The 17,884-nt window shown below is 51.4% G+C and overlaps 1 protein-coding gene across 2 annotated transcripts in view; it reads right to left on the bottom strand.

Moving 5' to 3' along the window:
* The window catches only part of LOC140581310 (C-terminal-binding protein 2), a 66,568-nt gene that overhangs the window by 34,579 nt on the left and 14,105 nt on the right, over positions 1-17,884 (bottom strand). For both annotated transcript variants that reach the window (XM_072703532.1, XM_072703534.1), the window contains exon 2: positions 2,966-3,126. In XM_072703532.1, coding sequence (XP_072559633.1) covers positions 2,966-3,023 — 58 coding nt within the window. In that variant the 5' untranslated portion in view covers positions 3,024-3,126. The remainder of the gene's footprint in view (positions 1-2,965; positions 3,127-17,884) is intronic.

The following is a 17,884-nucleotide window of genomic DNA, read 5'->3' on the forward strand; positions in this document are numbered from 1 at the left end:
TTCAAATAATATGGAGGCTGTTCCTTTGGAATGACATCCTCAATTCAATTATTTAAATTAGAATGAGAAATGCCTTTCTGCCTCTGGATCCACTGGCAGTCGCTCTCGTAACTGGGTTTTCAGCTGCGGTCACGTTTGAAGGGAACGTGACTGACAAAAAAGGTGAACGTCTGCAGTCGGGGATGGAGCACGTTGCCACTCAGCTAGGTTCTGAAAGGCCCAAGCCTCTGCTCCACAAAAAAAACAGTGGAGCTCATTACTTCAATGATGCCCGGGGGGGTGAACTGTCATGTGGGGAAGATCCAAGATGGCGTCAGAAGGGTCCTTCTTTAACGCCCCTGGAACAGTCTGACTTGTTCGTGTTCATCTCAGAGAATAGTCAATACAAACACACAAACGTCCTACAATTCGCGTTATCTGGGTGAAGGTAGCACCTGATCATCATGTCTACATTTACACAATTCTTATGGAAACAGTCATAAGGCAGATACGTGTGTCCCACGTGCCAAATCCACTTTGGGCACAAGGACCGGATGGGGAAACACTACCCTAGACCACACAAATGACCAAGTGTCAGCCCGTCCTTGTCCATTTCTGATCACAGGCACAACCCCAGCACATCTTCACAAACCTAAGGTAGCCCCCCCCCTTCATTTTGATACATTAACCCAGGGGTCCACAACTATTTTTACCCATGGGCCAAATTCCATCAGCAACACAAAGGGAGGGGGGCGTATTCCCAACAGCAGAATTTGTCAACTGAGGGGCGGAATCGATCGTGCAGTCCAGATTTAATTGTAGTTCGAACCAGAGTCTGCTCATTGGAGACTACAGCATTAACGTCGCTGAGCCCTACAACCATTCAAGAACGACTTCAAGAACATACCGTGGCAATCCGCCATCATCCGGGAAGTGACTGCCGATTGCTCCACACCGCCTGGGGGGGGGGGGCGGCCTTTGGTGAGAGTTATGCTCAACATGACATTGGGATGTGAGGCAAAAAAAAAAACAGATTAATAACCCAAGAAGAGCACAGCCCAGCGAACGTGTTCACCGTGTTATTTTGGGGATGTAAACATCTGCAGACCCCCCTCCCCCCCGGAGTCGACACGGGGGCTTGGCCTCATTCGCATTCACAGCGGTGCATGCTGTCCTTGTTTTGCCTTTAACTCCACAAAACATGGGTGGGGCAGGGAGCCTGGTCGCTAGCGGCCACCACTGCTGCCACGGCAACCGTGCGAGCTAGGGGCCAGAGAGAGGACAGCGCGCGGGATCAGAATGTGTAGGGGGGGTGGTGGGGGGGGGCTTGGGGTCGAAGGAGGCGACACCGGGGAGTGTGAACGGGGGGGCGTCGCGGACGGGTCACACCCGTGACACACCCCTGCCCTTGACCGTGCGAATACAGTTCACGGTCAGGCTCAATTAAGGAGAAGCAGGAGGAGAAGGAGATTTAGTCGATGGATAAACCGGCGGAAATGAGGGGCCATGATTTCTTCTTAACGCCAACCAGACAGGAGCTGGCGCCCCTCCCGCCCAAGCCAACCAGCAGATGGGATCCCTCAGCCCTGGAGACCCCGCGCCATGCTGTGGATCCAGGGAACCACACCCACTTCTGCCCCCGCTGGTGTGACCGTATGGGCCTCTCTGATCATCCCGTCACCAAACAAGAGCTCCCTAAAAGCCAAGAGTAGATTTCAAACCAGCGCAGGCACCTAAGACCTAAACCAGACGTTCTAAGGTAAAGCCAAGGCTCACACACACCACAGCAAAATGGACAGTTTTCAGACGTAGCCCAGGCAGCAGAAAACCTTGCGGCACGCAGACATGATCCAAGTGGAAATCCCACCTTTTTTGGTGCATTTAAGCAGTCCTTGGGGGTGGGGGTGGGGGTGGGTGCTCAAAAAGCCCAGCAGCTCAGTTCACGTGTCTCTGCATCTCAGGCCCAGAGGCCAGAATGAAATGAATCTCAATCCCCCCCCCAACAAGCCCTCAGGCCCTCGAGGTGCCCGACCATCAAGAACCGCTTCAGTCTGTGGCGAGGGCACCACTTCGCACAAGCGCTTTATGATCACATTCACGCCTGCCCGTGGTGGCCTCATTCCTTCTGGACCTTTACCTTCGTGATGACCTAGACCAGGGGTCTCCAACTCCGGTCCTGGAGAGCTACTATCCAGTCGGTTTTCTATCCTACCTGGCTTCTGATGAGCCACACCTGTTCTCAGGTAAATACCAGAGCCAGGTGTGGCTCATCAGAAGCCAAGTAGGACAGAAAACCCACTGGATAGTAGCTCTCCAGGACTGGAGTTGGAGACCCCTGACCTAGACATACAGAGGCCAGGAATTCCAGATGATCACGAAGGGTCTACGGACATCACCCGGGGATATTCCCCTACTCTCCACCGCGGTGATGCGTACTCCCCGCGGTCACAGTTATTCATATCTAACCGATATGCTCACCCTTACTTATTCTTAAAAAGATCAAAAAATGCGTCAATGCTCAGTTAAGTAAACAGACGTAGTAACGGCTAACAACAGCTGCGCTATCAGCACTGGTGCTGACAGCAGCTATGTTAACGACGCAGGTGCTCACAGCAGCTACACTAAGGGCACTGCAACTAACAGCAGCTATTCTAACGACACCGGTGCTAACAGCAGCTATGCTAATGGCACAGGCGCTAACAGCAGCTACGCTAACGGCACCGGTGCTAACAGAAGTTATGCTAATGGCACAGGCGCTAACAGCAGCTACGCTAACGGCACCGGCGCTAACAGAAGTTATGCTAATGGCACCGGCACTAACAGCAGCTTTGCTAATGGCACAGGCGCTAACAGCAGCTACACTAATCACACCAGTGCTAACAGAAGTTATGCTAATGGAACCGGCACTAAGAGCAGCTACACTAACGGCACCAGCATTCACAGCAGTTATGCTAACGGCATCTGTGCTAATGGTGGCCCCTCTTACCTTCACAGATCCTGTCTAGCCGCTGCCGCTTTACTTTGTGTTTGTCCGTCAGAGCCATGCTGGAGCCGGGGCCTGCTCCTCCTGATGTGGAACTGGAGTTTATCTTCGGGAACCTAACACTGTGCCCAGCGTCCTCCCCGGGACATACCGCCGCAACGAACCTGCAAGGCGGGGAGGCGAGAGCGCATTTGGTTAGGATCCCCCCATCAGCAATGTGACACAAGCAAACACACACAGAGCACAAGGCAGCAAACACAGGGATAGGGTAACAGTTGGCCAACGATGCAGAAGGCGACCCTCGGGACAGAATGAGGGTCAAAGGTCATATTAAAAAGTGATGATCAGCCCTCAGGTCACATGACTGACACTGACCGAATGCCACCCCCTTCCATGTGTGGAGGAGTTTGGCTACATCCCCCAGGATAAGGGGAACCATGTTTTCTTACTACACTCCTACAGTTAGACAAGTTCTGCGGGTACGCTGGACAATTTTCAGTAGTCTGAAATGTCATTTTTCATGACGGATGTTGCCACTTAAAACATTAGACAAGAGGTACAGCCACACAGGAACAAGCAGGAACAGGAGTTCTGAACGTGGGGCACGGAGGCGCAACTTTCCCCAAAGGACTGAGCTGCAATGACAAACTACGACCATTAGAGGGTGGTAAGACCTTCTCGGAGAGCGGAGACGTCGCTCTGCTTCCGAGCGGGAAGCTAATGTTGACACCGCTGCGGGCGGTGAGGATCATTACCATCTCAGCTGAAAACCAGAGCGAAAACGGAGAAGAGGGGAGGACGAAGCTTCACTGAGAAGGCAGCCACGAGGAACTGGGGGTCTGGGCTGTTAAAGGGGAAGTTCTTCCATTTGACTTCCCTTTTGTCTGTCACGTTGCCCACCGTGCCCACACCGCCCTCAGCTGCATGGATGGTGGGCACGCCACAGCAGGGGAACAAGCAGGGGCTTTACTGGTCAGCACTGGGATGATCCCCAGAGCTCCCAGCTGGCCATCTCTTCATCGCAAAAAGCCAGGGGTCAAGCGCTCAACGGAGAATTCAATTTAAACTTTAATTAGCGTCCAAGAGGACAAAAATAGCGATAAATCCCGTTTCGAAAGGTCAAGCTGACTTAAAAAGCAGCATGAATCAGAGCAGAAATAGAGGTGTTAAGGTAATGAAGTGAAGTGGGCTTTTCACATTTGGTTAGAATGGTTTCATGAGGCCAAACCCGCTGGTACAAAGGCATCATCTGTCCACTCAGACGATCGCTGCCGTCTCCCATAACCACGCGGTCACCTGTCTCCCCGTGTGCCCCCTCCTCCAGAGGTCCGACCCGCCGTCAGGTGGCGATTTAATCAGGGCCTGCCTCCCAGCGGTACGGGTGACGCCTCACCCAAAAAGAGGATGGTGATTTACTGCCGGCTCCACCAATGAGGAAGAGACATGCCAGTGGGTCACGAGAATAGGGTGGTGTCTCAGTCAGCCTGAGGTCAAAGGTCAAGTCCACCATTTTAAACTGCAAATTTTGACACTGTTAACCTGTAACCTGTAAGCTTACCTACACAGCTACAGTGTAAACAACAAACGGTGTTATTTAAGGAGACATAAACTGCTTATTAATGTGGTATCACCATTTAAAAAAACTACACCTGGCTGTAATTTGGAGCTGGTTCTTGACCAAAAGGTACAACAGCAGCTCCCAGTGCTGAGATTAAACTCTGCAAAATCTGGGCCTCAGGCCAGTGGAATGGTGCCACTGAATTCGCAGCCCAGACAAACTGCTGCCGATTCCTCTCAAAGCAGTGCAAGCAGCCCATTTCTTGGACTAAGCGTCCGTATAAGACCCCAACAGCCACAGGCCACGCCCTCCACACAGCATGGCTGACCACCAAAACTGGTCAGGACCGGTTCTGGTGGGTTTAGGGGCAGTCGGTGTAGCCCTATACAGGGGCGCTGTAAAGGGGGGGTAAACGATGACGATTCTCGGGGCCCATGACTGAGAGGGGGCCCAGAGGAAAAAGTCTCAGCTGTGTTGGGGGCCCTGTCAAGATTCTTTTCATGGGGCCCAAAATCCTTAGCAGGGCCCCTGGCCCTATCCCACCCAGAACCTCAGATGCAGACCACCGAGGAGAAGATGGCACCAATCCCAAGAAAACATCTCACAAGGCCACACGCCAGCGTGAGGAACATCCCTCGAACCGACGCCCAAGGATCAGCTTCCTCTGGGTCCTGGTGCCTGTCCTGGAGCTGAGCCAAATGGCGCTTCGTCCTTAAAAACATCACAGGCCTGTAACTCCATGACCGTTACAGACACGGGCCCAGGGAGGGAACGGAGGACTTATCCAGCTGGGAATCCTAAGCTCACCTCAGACAAACACAGAGATGAGTATCTCTGTGAGCTTTATGGAAACTGTACAATAGAACACTAAGGAGCAGAGAAAAACACACACACACACACACACACACAGACACACGCACAGACACACGCACAGATTTGTAATTATATCTTTGTGGGGACTCTCCATTCATTTCTATGGGGAAAACTCTAATCCCAACATGACAACCTTAACCCCTACCCAGCACTAACCTTAACCGTAAGTAACCTAACAAACTATGAGACTTTTGGCATTTTTAGTTTTTGGAATGCATTCACAGATCTGAAAAATGGTCCCCACAACGTCAAAATGACAGGATTTTATTATATTGTGGGGCACATTTGGTCCCCACAATGTAATATAAACAAAATCCACACACACGCAGTGCATGGATTCCGATTAATAATGCAGTTGCATAATTCCAAGGGACCATTCATCAGCAAAGTAAAGACATTCACACCAAACCCCCACAGATCCCAGCAAAGTCTCACACACATGCACAGCCTCAGAAGCTCAAGAGGAAAGACGGAGGGCTGGTGAGGTCGCAGGTGGGAATGCAGGGACAGAAACAGACCAGGCTGAGTGAAGCTTTTGGAGGGAGGGGGGCTGATTTTAAAGCCGACACGAAGAGGCCGGCGCGCCCTCGGACGCTAATTAGCACAGACTGATTGCTTTCTTTACAAGCTGTCACTCTGCTCCTGGACGCGGGCTGTGTGACACCATGGTTATTAGCCAGGAACCGGGGGGGTCGCAGGTGACCTTTTCCTGCTGCCGTCACGCGGGGGGGTTGATTAAAACAGCGATGCCAGAGCCACGGGTCCTCCCCCCACCCCCCCCACGCCTGCCCCCCAATCCGTTATCGGATTACGTTTTTGGAGAAAGACATACTGTCCCCATTTCGTCCAAGTCGCTGTACAGAGAGATGGCAGATTGGGGGAGGGGGGGGGAGGGGGGGGGGTTAAAATAAAAACAACAGTCACCCTGCACAGAAGCTGGATTAATATGTCTGTTTAATGGTTTTACACCTGGGTAACTCATCCCGCTTTAAAAAGGTCAGTCTGGATCCTGCGCTCATAAAGCAGACGAAAGGCCGGCCGCAGCCTGACAGCGGACCCCTCGCTTACGCTCACATGATTTATCGGCCCATCAAAGAGAGCTCCGCCTCCCAGTCACATGGGCCGGGGCCTCCCGGCTACTGGCGTACGAGAGCGCTAGCCACGAATTTGCTACGGCGTGTGCAAAAACAGCAAATGATACAACCAGTTTACTTCACCAGTTTAGGCGTAAAACATTAGCGTGACCCTAATTAAAAATATACAAAACAAAAACAGCAAAACTCCACTCATAATAGAAATTTGTAAATTCTTTATCCAGAAGCAATTGTGCAGCGACTTTGGTGTGCTTTATTTTTACCATAATTGCTGATAAAGGTACAGTCACAAGTACTGCCTGACAACCGCATGATGCTGTCGCCATGCCGACAGCGGGGTCCTAGGGAGGGGGAAGGGTGGGTGTTCCTCTTACTCTAATACTGGACCTCCGCTGCCCCGCTACCACCATCTTCATCCCGGCTTTGAGACATCTTAATTATGCTCTGGAACCGTCTGCACCACAGCATTACCCTTTCCTCATATCTGGACGACCTGCTGCGTCCTTAGGACCCCAGAGGTCCGGGATGGGGGGGGGGACCAGGCAAGAGGGACACCGAAAGGGCCACCATGAACGAGGTACTCCAGCTCGAGGGCTTCCAGCTGCTCCAAGCGTAAAAAGCGGAAAACGGTAAGTCACGCCGGTCGCCCCCGATTAAGGGCGTCCTTGGAGATAATAAATTATACATAAAAGGCAGCACACAGACCCAACCTGGGTAATTGGTTAGAAAATGGGTGGATGAATGGATGGATGGATGGATACTGAAGCCCTTTCTCTTTCTACCTGTTGAATTCCCGAGGTGAATCTCACAGGGACCATCGCACACTTAACAGCGCTTAACAGAAAGGAATTCTGGGTAGTTAAACCCTTGGCAAGTCCTCACAGAAATCCAGCGCAAGGTCATGCCTGTGTCCCCATACAGTCAACCCACTCCCAGGGGCTTCAAAATGATTTCTTGCTTTTTTTCTTTAAACCCCCATACCCCCCCCCCCCGCCCCCCCAACACCGCCCCTGCTAAACCTGCCGCAGCACCAAACAATGGAGTCATCCTCACTTCCGCACTTTTTTATTGTTTCTTGTGAAATAAATCTCTCAGTGTGGGGGCAAAACAAGAAGCCGGGGGGAGGAGGGGGGGGGGGGGGGGACAGGAAGGTTAAGGTAACGATGGGACACGGGCCACTGTACTAAGAATATCTCACCACCGGAGTGTCCCTGAGTGCAACACGGGAGGAAGGCTGCCAGCTAACTCCCCCCCCCCCCCCGGGCCCGATCAGGTCATGGAGTTTACCACCCACCCTACGTGCTGATTTAGCGTGGCACTTAGCGCCTTCCTTTAGTGCCACCCTGTCGCTGATTCACCCCCCCCCCCCCCCCCTAGGCTGGCTCCGGCCTTCAAAGCAGAAGGACCTGGAGGAAATCCAGGGGTCACAGGATCACGACCCTGCAGGTGGGATCAGAATTTGCTGCTCTGAATAAAGGGCCTCAACCAGAATGGTTCTGGAGAACAAGGAGACAGAAACTTAGCCTGGATAACGGGAGGGTGTCAGAGCGGCGTATCCCAACCGAGAAGCATCATAAACAGCTCTCTCTTCTCGCGATCAAACAGGCTCAACCTGTTTAAGAACAAAAGTTCAACCACATGAAGTTTAAAGAACAAATGCTGCACTTCATATCGCCATGGAAACCAGCCTCACTCACTCCATTTATTGGCCAAGCCTGAGCGAATCACGGGGGCAACGAAGTGAGCTTCTGCTACCATGAGCGGCGGGTTCACGGGGGCCGGACGGGGCCCGGGTTCTGCTCGCCCACCACGTCTCTGAATCCCCCCATGGCGGAGAGGGCCGGAGTCGGCTTCCCGTAGGCCCCTCACAGGAAGGCCGGTATGACTAAGGGCTTCCCGGTCCAAATGAAAAAGGTGGTTCCCTTCCCAGAGTGTCCACACAGCGCTGGCCCCCGGGCAGGTGGCCCAGCGCCTCGGTCCACGACTCCGGCTCCGCGTTTCGGTTTACATTGTGCAGGGGCCAAAAACAACAGAGCTGTGGTACTGCAGAGGGGGGCAGGTAGGGAAAGGAACACGACGAACATTAAAACACACACACACACGCACAAAACAGGCAAACAAATTACACAGCTCACCATATGGCAATCTGATAGGGTCACACGCTAAAAAAAACCCACACAGACTTAGGCACACAAATTACACAATTCACCAACTGACAAGCCGATAGGCTCTAACACACACACACACACACAGACACACACACACACACCTCAGCACTCCTACAGTCCTCCTGTCAAAGTTTTTTTTGGCTCCAAAGGCAAACACAGACCGCACCCCCCTCCCCCCAAAACACAGTAAAATCACGCCCAGGTGTGCCCTTCTGATCCGATCAATCCCGAGTCACCAACAGGATGACACACAACACACGCAGACTACACGGACGTAACGCCGGTAACCTAATGTAGCGTGTTTGTGTACTACACGGACTCCAGTCAGATTGCTAAACATGTCAGTGAGACGGACAAATCCCCTGCCTCCCATTTGTCACATTTCTTATGCTCTTAATCTCTTCCTGTTCTACCACACGACAACATAAATTACATTAATACAGGAAATGCTGATGGCGAGGGAAGCACATTTGCAGCTCAGGAGTTTAAAACATAAAAGAAAAATGTTTATTCGGAACTGAAAACCCAAACCGAGAGCGTTCCAGGTCTGAATGTCAGCCTGCGCTTGTGATTACAGGGGGGCAGGCTGGTCACCCCCGTCACAACCACTGGGGTGTTGCCACCCAAAAGTGGCGTCTGGAGTTGGCAAAGCAAACACTTTGGAGGTACGTGGGGGGGGGTTGGCAGGGAGGCGCGCTGTGGAAATATCACGGTCCCGGACGCGCTCACACATCGGCTGTTATCCACCGTGCCGCTACGAAGACGTTACGTACCCGATAAATTTCCGAGGTTCATTATAAGAAGCACCAGAAGGGGGAGCCCTTCTGAAATGGGAGATCTTAATGCAGTACTGTGGACCCAGATGGGGCCCAGATACCACTCACACTTCACCTATTATCCACCACACCACTCCCATTACCCAATTAATTGTCATGGGTGGATCATTATAGGAAGCACCACCAGGGGGAGCCCTTCTTGAGTGGGAGAGCTGGGCGCTTGGCCAAACCACTTTCCCACCTCTCTGTTCCATATATTAAGCTTCCTTCAGTACAAAGTGGGAGGCGACAGGACTGTCAGGATTCCAGCGGCTGCAGCACGTATGGATTTGCTGGGGCTGGACAGTGCAGGAAGCGAAATATAGATAATTATTTAGTCGGGGCAGATATGCCCTGCCCCCACCTAGTCATAAACACCAACTACACTAGAGGGGAGACACCAGTGTGGGGGGGGGTTGTTTTTTTCTGCACAATGTCCTGTCCTCCTGCACTGCTCAAGGACAACGCCGACACGAGGCAGCAGAATAAAGGCAGAGGTGTGGGTGTGAGGTGGGGGCTGGAGGGGCACCTGGCTGCTGCCAGAGGAATGTGGGAAAGGGTTAGCATGTTGCTTTGTTATCAGATACTGTGCATTCATATGTGGCACACAGCTTTTAATGGGGGGGGAGGGGGGTCAGTTTTTTTTTTTTTTTTTTTGAGAAGCAACAATTATGACAAATATGACACTCAGACTGAAGGAACAGCAAAAAATGAAGAAAAAAAATGCAGGGGTATATCAACAGGGTAACATGGCAAAAATAAATATTTCAAGACACTAATAAGGAAGGAAAGGTCACAGTAACAGAATGGGAGACTAGACTCTGAGAGTAACAGTGTGGGAGATCAGCCTCCGAGAGCAACAGTGTGGGAGATCAGCCTCCAAGAGCAACAGTGTGGGAGATCAGACTCCAAGAGTAACAGTGTGGGAGATCAGCCTCCGAGAGCAACAGTGTGGGAGATCAGCCTCCGAGAGCAACAGTGTGGGAGATCAGCCTCCGAGAGCAACAGTGCGGGAGATCAGCCTCCGAGAGCAACAGTGTGGGAAATCAGATTCTGAGAGTAACAGTGTGGGAGATCAGACTCCAGGAGAGACAGTATGGGAGATCAGACGCCGAGCATAGCAGTTTGGGAGGTCTGACTCACAGAGTAAAATGGGATTTACAGAGAAGCAATGTGGGAGGGTGGCCCAGGCCCTAGCAGCCTTACTGAAATACTGAAGCGATGAGAGAGGCACCACACTGTCCTCTGCAATATGGAAATCCCTTTAACGCCAACATGGCCTGCTAACAGCCCACCCTCACACCTAGCGTTCAGCTGATAGGTGAAACCCAGAGAACGCCTTCCTCAGCATTCCACATGGTGTACTAACACCACCACCCTCCCCAATTTGGGTGGAGCAAAAGCTTCAGACTCTGCTCCTGCCTCCTTCGGTGCGGAACCGGGGAGCAGGGTCAAAAACGACAGCATTGCAACTGCGTACGCCGGATTAACCGTGGAATAAAAATGCTGATTCCTAACAAAGCGGGGGGGGGGGGCTATTTATCACTATGGCACAGGATCAAAACTCCACAGCTCAGGAGCTCTCCTCGACTTGCTACGGCACTTCTGAATCATAGGAGCCATGTTGATGATGGCTACACTCCCTATTAGTCATTAAATAAAGCCACGGGAAACGCTGCAACAAGACTTCGGAGGAGTCGCGCATCCCGCCGGGCCGCCACCGACCAAACGCACAGCCGGAGGTAAACCCAAGGCGGCCACCTCTGAGGCCCCGCATAGGTGTGCATCTCTCACAAAGACACTAGTTAGCCCCTCCCCTGACGCCACACTTCCTGCACTACCTGGCCACTAAATCATCCTTTCCCTAATGCTGTGTTTCCAAACCCGGTCCTCGGGGTCCTCCAGACAGTCCGCATTCCTGCTCCCTCCCAGCACACCTGAATCAAATGATCAAGAACAGATCAAACGATCAAGAACAGACCAAACGATCAAGAACAGACCAAACGATCAAGAACAGACCAAATGATCAAGAACAGATCAAACGATCAAGAACAGACCAAACGATCAAGAACAGACCAAACGATCAAGAACAGACCAAATGATCAAGAACAGATCAAACGATCAAGAACAGACCAAACGATCAAGAACAGACCAAACGATCAAGAACAGACCAAATGATCAAGAACAGACCAAACGATCAAGAACAGACCAAATGATCAAGAATACTGAATACCTGGTAGAGGTGTGCTGGGAGCTGGGAGGGAGAAAAAAACACAGATTGTCTGGGGGTCCCCAAAAACTGGGTTTGGAAACACAGCCCCTCCTTGTGACCCCCCCCCCCCCACAAGAATCACAGATTGTGTAAACATCTTCCTTAATATTAACCTTTGAATCGTTAAATTAAGGTTATCACATCATAAAGTAGCATTTTGATATCCACAGACCAGTTTACATAATACAGAATTTTCATGGCTGGGATGGGGGGGGGGTGGATCTTCAAGATGGAATTTGTTTGGGGGGGTGGGGCTGACGATAAAATTTGCTGAGTGGGAGGGAAACAACGGTTACCAAAATATGGGACAAATTTCATTATTTTCGTGAATCAATACAGGGCATTGTTCTTTTTCAGTAAGGGACAATCCCATAATATACAATAGATAAGACAACCCCTAGCAGTCCAAAGTCTGTTGGAATACTGGACCTGGGGTAAGGTACCCCTATGTTAAACAACAGAGACCTGCTATCCCATAATAACAAGACCACAGATCTATCCGAGGTTAGACAAACGGCTTTGCGTTCTCCAGATGGGAGGGGGGTCTTTCCCTCGGAGTGGTGGGGAGTTCAGGTTACACGGACTAAAAAACGGAATCAGAAAAATGGAGGTCCCCCCCCCCCGCCACAACTTGAATGTTTGACGCAGACCATTAATGCCTATCAGCCAGGCACATCAGAGCGAGATCATATTTAATCTTTTGTGTTTTTGTTTTTGTCGGCCAGAACAGAGGGCTAATGTAAATGCCTTTCAGGAAGCGACAGAGCTGGGGAGGGAAGGTCGACCTCCATTTCAACCGAGTGGGTCAGAAGATCCAGTGTTTTTTATGGAAACGGGCCTGCCGTCCAAAGCTTCTGGGCCCGGTGTCCTCAGGCCGAGCACACGGTGTCCCCTGAAACAAATCACCCACCCCCCGCTGGTCCTCAGGAGCACCAAAACACAAACACACACTGCAAATGGAATCCCTGTCCTATCCCGGTGTCCCCCCCCCCCAAAGTCGAGCAGAAATACAATCTGCACGGACCATACGTGACTGATCCAATTTAAATCAAAAGCTCAACTCAAAGCCAGGGGAGGAATGCAAGGCTTTTTTTTTTTTACCCCCCCCCATTCATTCTCTCAGCTCTAAGCTGCTTGGTTTCGGGGTGGTCTGCAAAACCCGGTGCCACGGGGAATGTCACAGCGTCTCCGTTCCCACAGACTCCTCAGTCCCGAAAGCCGGTTTCGGGGAGAATTACCGGCATACATCATTCCGGGCTGCAGGCGTACAGCCGCTCAGCAGACAACTGGTCCTGACCCATGCTGACCCAATGCAAGCCCCCACCCCAGCCCATGCAATTCCTCAGCATGGCGTATCAAGATCATCTACGTGCCGATTCTGCAGATTACGCAAGAGCCTTCAAAAAAATTAATACAACAAGCGCAAAAGGAAGGTTCCTGGTTCGAGTCCCCAGAGAGGCCCTACTATAGTACCCTAAGGCGATGTACCAAACCTACAGTAAATCACTACCCCCACAAATGTTACACCGATGCAAATAAATAATTCACAAGAATGATACTTACAACACGCCAATAAATAACGAGACTCGCAAAGCCACCTCAGGACAGCGACTACACATCGTGAGAAAATCGATATAGCCCTGGTGAACTTGGGGGGGGCGTCCTCGAGCAAATGTTCAGTGGAGGGAGGAAGGTAAGTGCGGTGGAGGGGTGGGGCTGTCAGGTGGAGGGGTGGGGCTGTGGTAGAGGGGGTGGGGCTGTCAGATGGAGGGGTGGGGCTGTGGTAGAGGGGGTGGGGCTGTCAGATGGAGGGGTGGGGCTGTGGTAGAGGGGGTGGGGCTGTGGTAGAGGGGGTGGGGCTGTGGTGGAGGGGTGGGGCTGTCAGGTGGAGGGGTGGGGCTGTGGTAGAGGGGGTGGGGCTGTGGTAGAGGGGGTGGGGCTGTGGTGGAGGGGGTGGGGCTGTCAGATGGAGGGGCAGGGCTGTGGTGGAGGGGGTGGGGCTGTCAGATGGAGGGGCAGGGCTGTGGTGGAGGGGGTGGGGCTGTCAGATGGAGGGGTGGGGCTGTGGAGGAGGGGGTGGGGCTGTAGTAGAGGGGGTGGGGCTGTGGTGGAGGGGGTGGGGCTGTAGTAGAGGGGGTGGGGCTGTCAGATGGAGGGGTGGGGCTGTAGTAGAGGGGGTGGGGCTGTCAGATGAAGGGGCGGGGCTGTGGAGGAGGGGCGGAGCTTCCTCCTACTCAATCTGAACACTGAGCCCTGGCCAGCTGGCATTTAAAAATGCGAAACACACAAATTACAGCAGACACCAGGCAAAATTAAATTCAATCTATCAACCACACCATATAGGGTCCAGTGTACACAACCTTTCTGGTGGGGAAGGGGGAGGAATTATAGACATAACACTCACACAAGGCTCCAGAGCTGTGGAGTAAGCGAGGGGCAGGGCTGAGGGGGAGTAACTCAACATTTCTATCTGCTCTCATTAAAGTTAACCACTTATGCTGCTCTGTGTATATAAAGCTGTCACCCTGGCCTGTGATTTATAGCACCTTACACAGTTCCTGTCCTAACTACCTCCAATTAATCCCCCCCCCCCCCTTTTCGTTGTTGCTCTGAAACCTTCCACTGCAAATGTAATGAGACTGCACCACAGAAAGTGCTGACGCAGCGTAATGCACGCTTCTCTAATAATATCTTAGTTGCCCTTAAATGTGGGTGTGGGGGGAGGGCAGTGGCATACACCTAAAAATGACGGTAATTAAAAAAAAAATTGTTTGCCACTAATATTATTAACATAATTAATCACGGTGCTTTTAATATAACGCGGAGGAGGAAGCGGAAGAGCCCAAGGAGTCCCGTTAATCTGCTCTGCGGTGTGCGACCTGAGAGGGTGTCCTTAAAATGTGGGCAGGTAATCGAACTTGGCGGTGGTATTGCTATAAGGCCCCCACCCCACCCCATCCCCCCAAAAAAGCTGCTGCATTTCTTTGGGGAAGGTGAGCAAGAAAAAAAAACAACAATCAAGCATTTTCCATTTTCCGTAGAATCACCTAGAAGCAGGCAGGGTGACCGGATGCTGGCAGCTTATTATAATGATGATGGGGGGCGGTACTAATAAAGAGGAGTAGCTAACTGATTGGGTGGTTAAATTATAGGGCATGCGGTGATGCTGGGGCTAACATGGCTGACGAATTTGCCGTATTTCATTGACGGATCTCAGCCATGAGAAGGTCAGCTTCCAGCTCCTTCATCACCACACAGCTTTACTGTTTTCTACATATGCTTGTCCTACACAGGATCGCAAGAAAGGGAATAACCCAGGATTGGGTGCCAGCCCATCGCAGGGGGCCCACACACACACACACACACACACACACCGACTGAGAATTTGATAACTCCAATTAACCACAGCATGTTTTTGGACTGTGGGGGGAAACTGGAGAACTGAGAGGAAACCCCACGACGGCATTGGGAAAACAACACTAAATACACATAGGTAGAGCCGGGGCGGACACTCGAACCCTGGTTCCAGTCGTGTGAGACAATGGTGCTAAGAAATGCACTACTTTCCAGGATAAGTCTATTTGGCACCAGCTCCTTCAGAGAAGAGCGGGACTTAACCCACTCGGGACAGAGATCAGCGTCTCCCTCGGCTAGCCGCAGTCCGTTTGTACCCGAACGCCAGCAGAGTCGAGGGAGGAGACGATTACATCGCAGCAACAAGGACGAGCGGTCGTGGTTACGGCGGTCGACTGTCAAAGCCGGGAGCCAAGCTGGACAGATTACATTAGCAAGAATCCTCAAATTCCTGGAACAGCACTTTTCAAGCCTGGAACGAAGAAGCTGTGGGGGAAAATAACTGTCTTAAAAAGTTCTCGTCGCAGGACAAACTGTTACATTTGGCACCAAAAACAAAGCGATGTCACGCCGATCGCAGGCACTGCGCTTACAGTTAACAGACGCGCTTCTTAAATCACGAACATCTCACGCCTCTCAACCCACAGAAGGAAACCATCATTTACAGAAAAACCACTGCGAACCGGCAAGCTTCTCACTGACCAATCTCTTTGAGCTGACACCACGGGAAAAAAAGAACCAGGAAGGTTTTTTTGGACACCGGTGCTTGTTCATTAAGGCGAGTCTGTGGTATCTGGACCTGAAGAGCTGTGGGGGGAGGGGGTGGGGGGGGACGGGCACGGGGGGAGCACAGCTGAAGTGAAGCGTGTCAAATTAGCAGGGAAAATAAAGCCGCAGCTACTGGGACTCATTAGAGCGAAGGAAAAGAGACTCTGGGAGTATTTGCTTTGTGAGAGTGGGACTGTGTGTGTTTTATTTCAATCCAGTAAGGGGGGGTGGGGGTCGACCACATGACCTCACTCGCTCACAGTTGCTGCTCGAGCCAGGGATTTTTTTTTTTTATTATTATTCATATGATTCACAGAGAAATAAAACACACAAAAAAAACCACATACCAAGCATTAGTAACCCAGCACGATTAGCCACCAAGGGCAATGCTAATGCCTGCAAGCTCAAGGTCCATTTGCACACTCTGGGTGAGTCAGGAGCCACACCTGGGTACACTGGGGGGGGGGCTCTCGGCCATCTTCATCTCACTACCTGACAAACATGCGCGAGATCCGTTTCATCCCATGCTGACCCCTAACCTAAAGAGGACGGTTTGTGCAAGACCTCAGTGTCCTGCTGGTGCTGAATGCACAAACACACACACATACACACACATACACACACACACACACATGCATGCACATAGTCACTGTATAGACACACTGTCCTTCCAAAAGGAGAAAAATAGATGCAAATGTTCGATAAAAATCAACATGGAAGTGATACTCAATGTCAAGAATCGGTCACATTATACTCATTCCTGGGGTTCACACTGCCAATATGACCAGAGGCCTCCTTCATTCAACTCCCTACCCCCCCGCGCCCCTGCCCCCGCCCGCTTCTGGGCAACCTCCACCTATGAGCGTCTCGCTCATGCCACCCTCAAACCATCATCTTCCTCAGATCATTTCAAAGGGCAGCGAGATCAAAGGTTGGCAGGACCTTTGAAAACAGACAGAGATTTGGAGACTGGGAGGTGGCGGGAGGGGCAGTGTTTAACCAATCATTTGTATAAAATCCCAGAGCTGAAGGGAAGGAGAAACTGGGAATCAAATTGCGGACCAGCGCATCAACCAGAACGAGCCATCACAAAATAACCACCCCAACCTTGGACCTCCTCGCTCCGTTTCACACGTGAATGGTTTGGGAGAAGTTCGACACCTGTTCTTCCATGCGACTGGCAAGAACCGGAGGTTAAATCATCTTTGAAATGTCAAAAAAAGCTCATAATCAGGCTGTGAACCAAGTCGGCGGCCAAATCAAACTTTCCCTGGAATTGGCAAACCACAACAAACACGATCAGTGGTTCCTGGGAGAATGTCTTCCCCAACTGAAGGTGTCGTGGCCATAAATGGGGAAAAGAAATCATGAAGTGGACATCGCTATTGATCTTCACTGATGTAATCCGATCAAGTGCACCACAAACTCTGCCTTGGGTTATTTAGCTAGTCCAGTGGCACTCTCACCTGACAGACTGTCAAATACACACAACTACATAGTATATATAGATTCACTCTCAAATTCGACCTTAAAGCTCAACCCTGTTTTGAATCTTACAGCGACAGAGATGAAGGAGGAGGCAGCTGAACTCTGCGATGTCTGCTAGCTGAGCTGACGTGTAGGCGTGCATCTCTTTGTCGCTCTGTAAAATTTTATTATGTTAAAAGACAGCAAAGCAGAGAAAGCCCCCCCCCCCCACCACCCCCGCACCCAATCTTTTGTGGTCGATGAGAGGAGGACATTTTTGAACACCAACTTTGATGAATCTCTGAGCCTGAGGAACAGCAAACAATCTTATCAATGTTTCCCAGAACCAGTTGGGTGGCTGTAAACACACTGGCCACGGTCTCCACTGGGCCGGTTTCCTGGCAGATAAACAATTCGGCAAGAACGTTTCAGGGCTATGGTTGCTGGCTTCCAAATTCCCTAAGTTGCATTTCCAATGCCCCAACAGGGCTGTTAGAAGATGGCATAGAATAGTCCATCAACGCAAAAACTCTCCAAGGCAATGGTTGGGTGT

This window comes from Paramormyrops kingsleyae, chromosome 20 (genome assembly GCF_048594095.1).
Source record: "Paramormyrops kingsleyae isolate MSU_618 chromosome 20, PKINGS_0.4, whole genome shotgun sequence".
Classification (NCBI taxonomy): domain Eukaryota; kingdom Metazoa; phylum Chordata; class Actinopteri; order Osteoglossiformes; family Mormyridae; genus Paramormyrops; species Paramormyrops kingsleyae.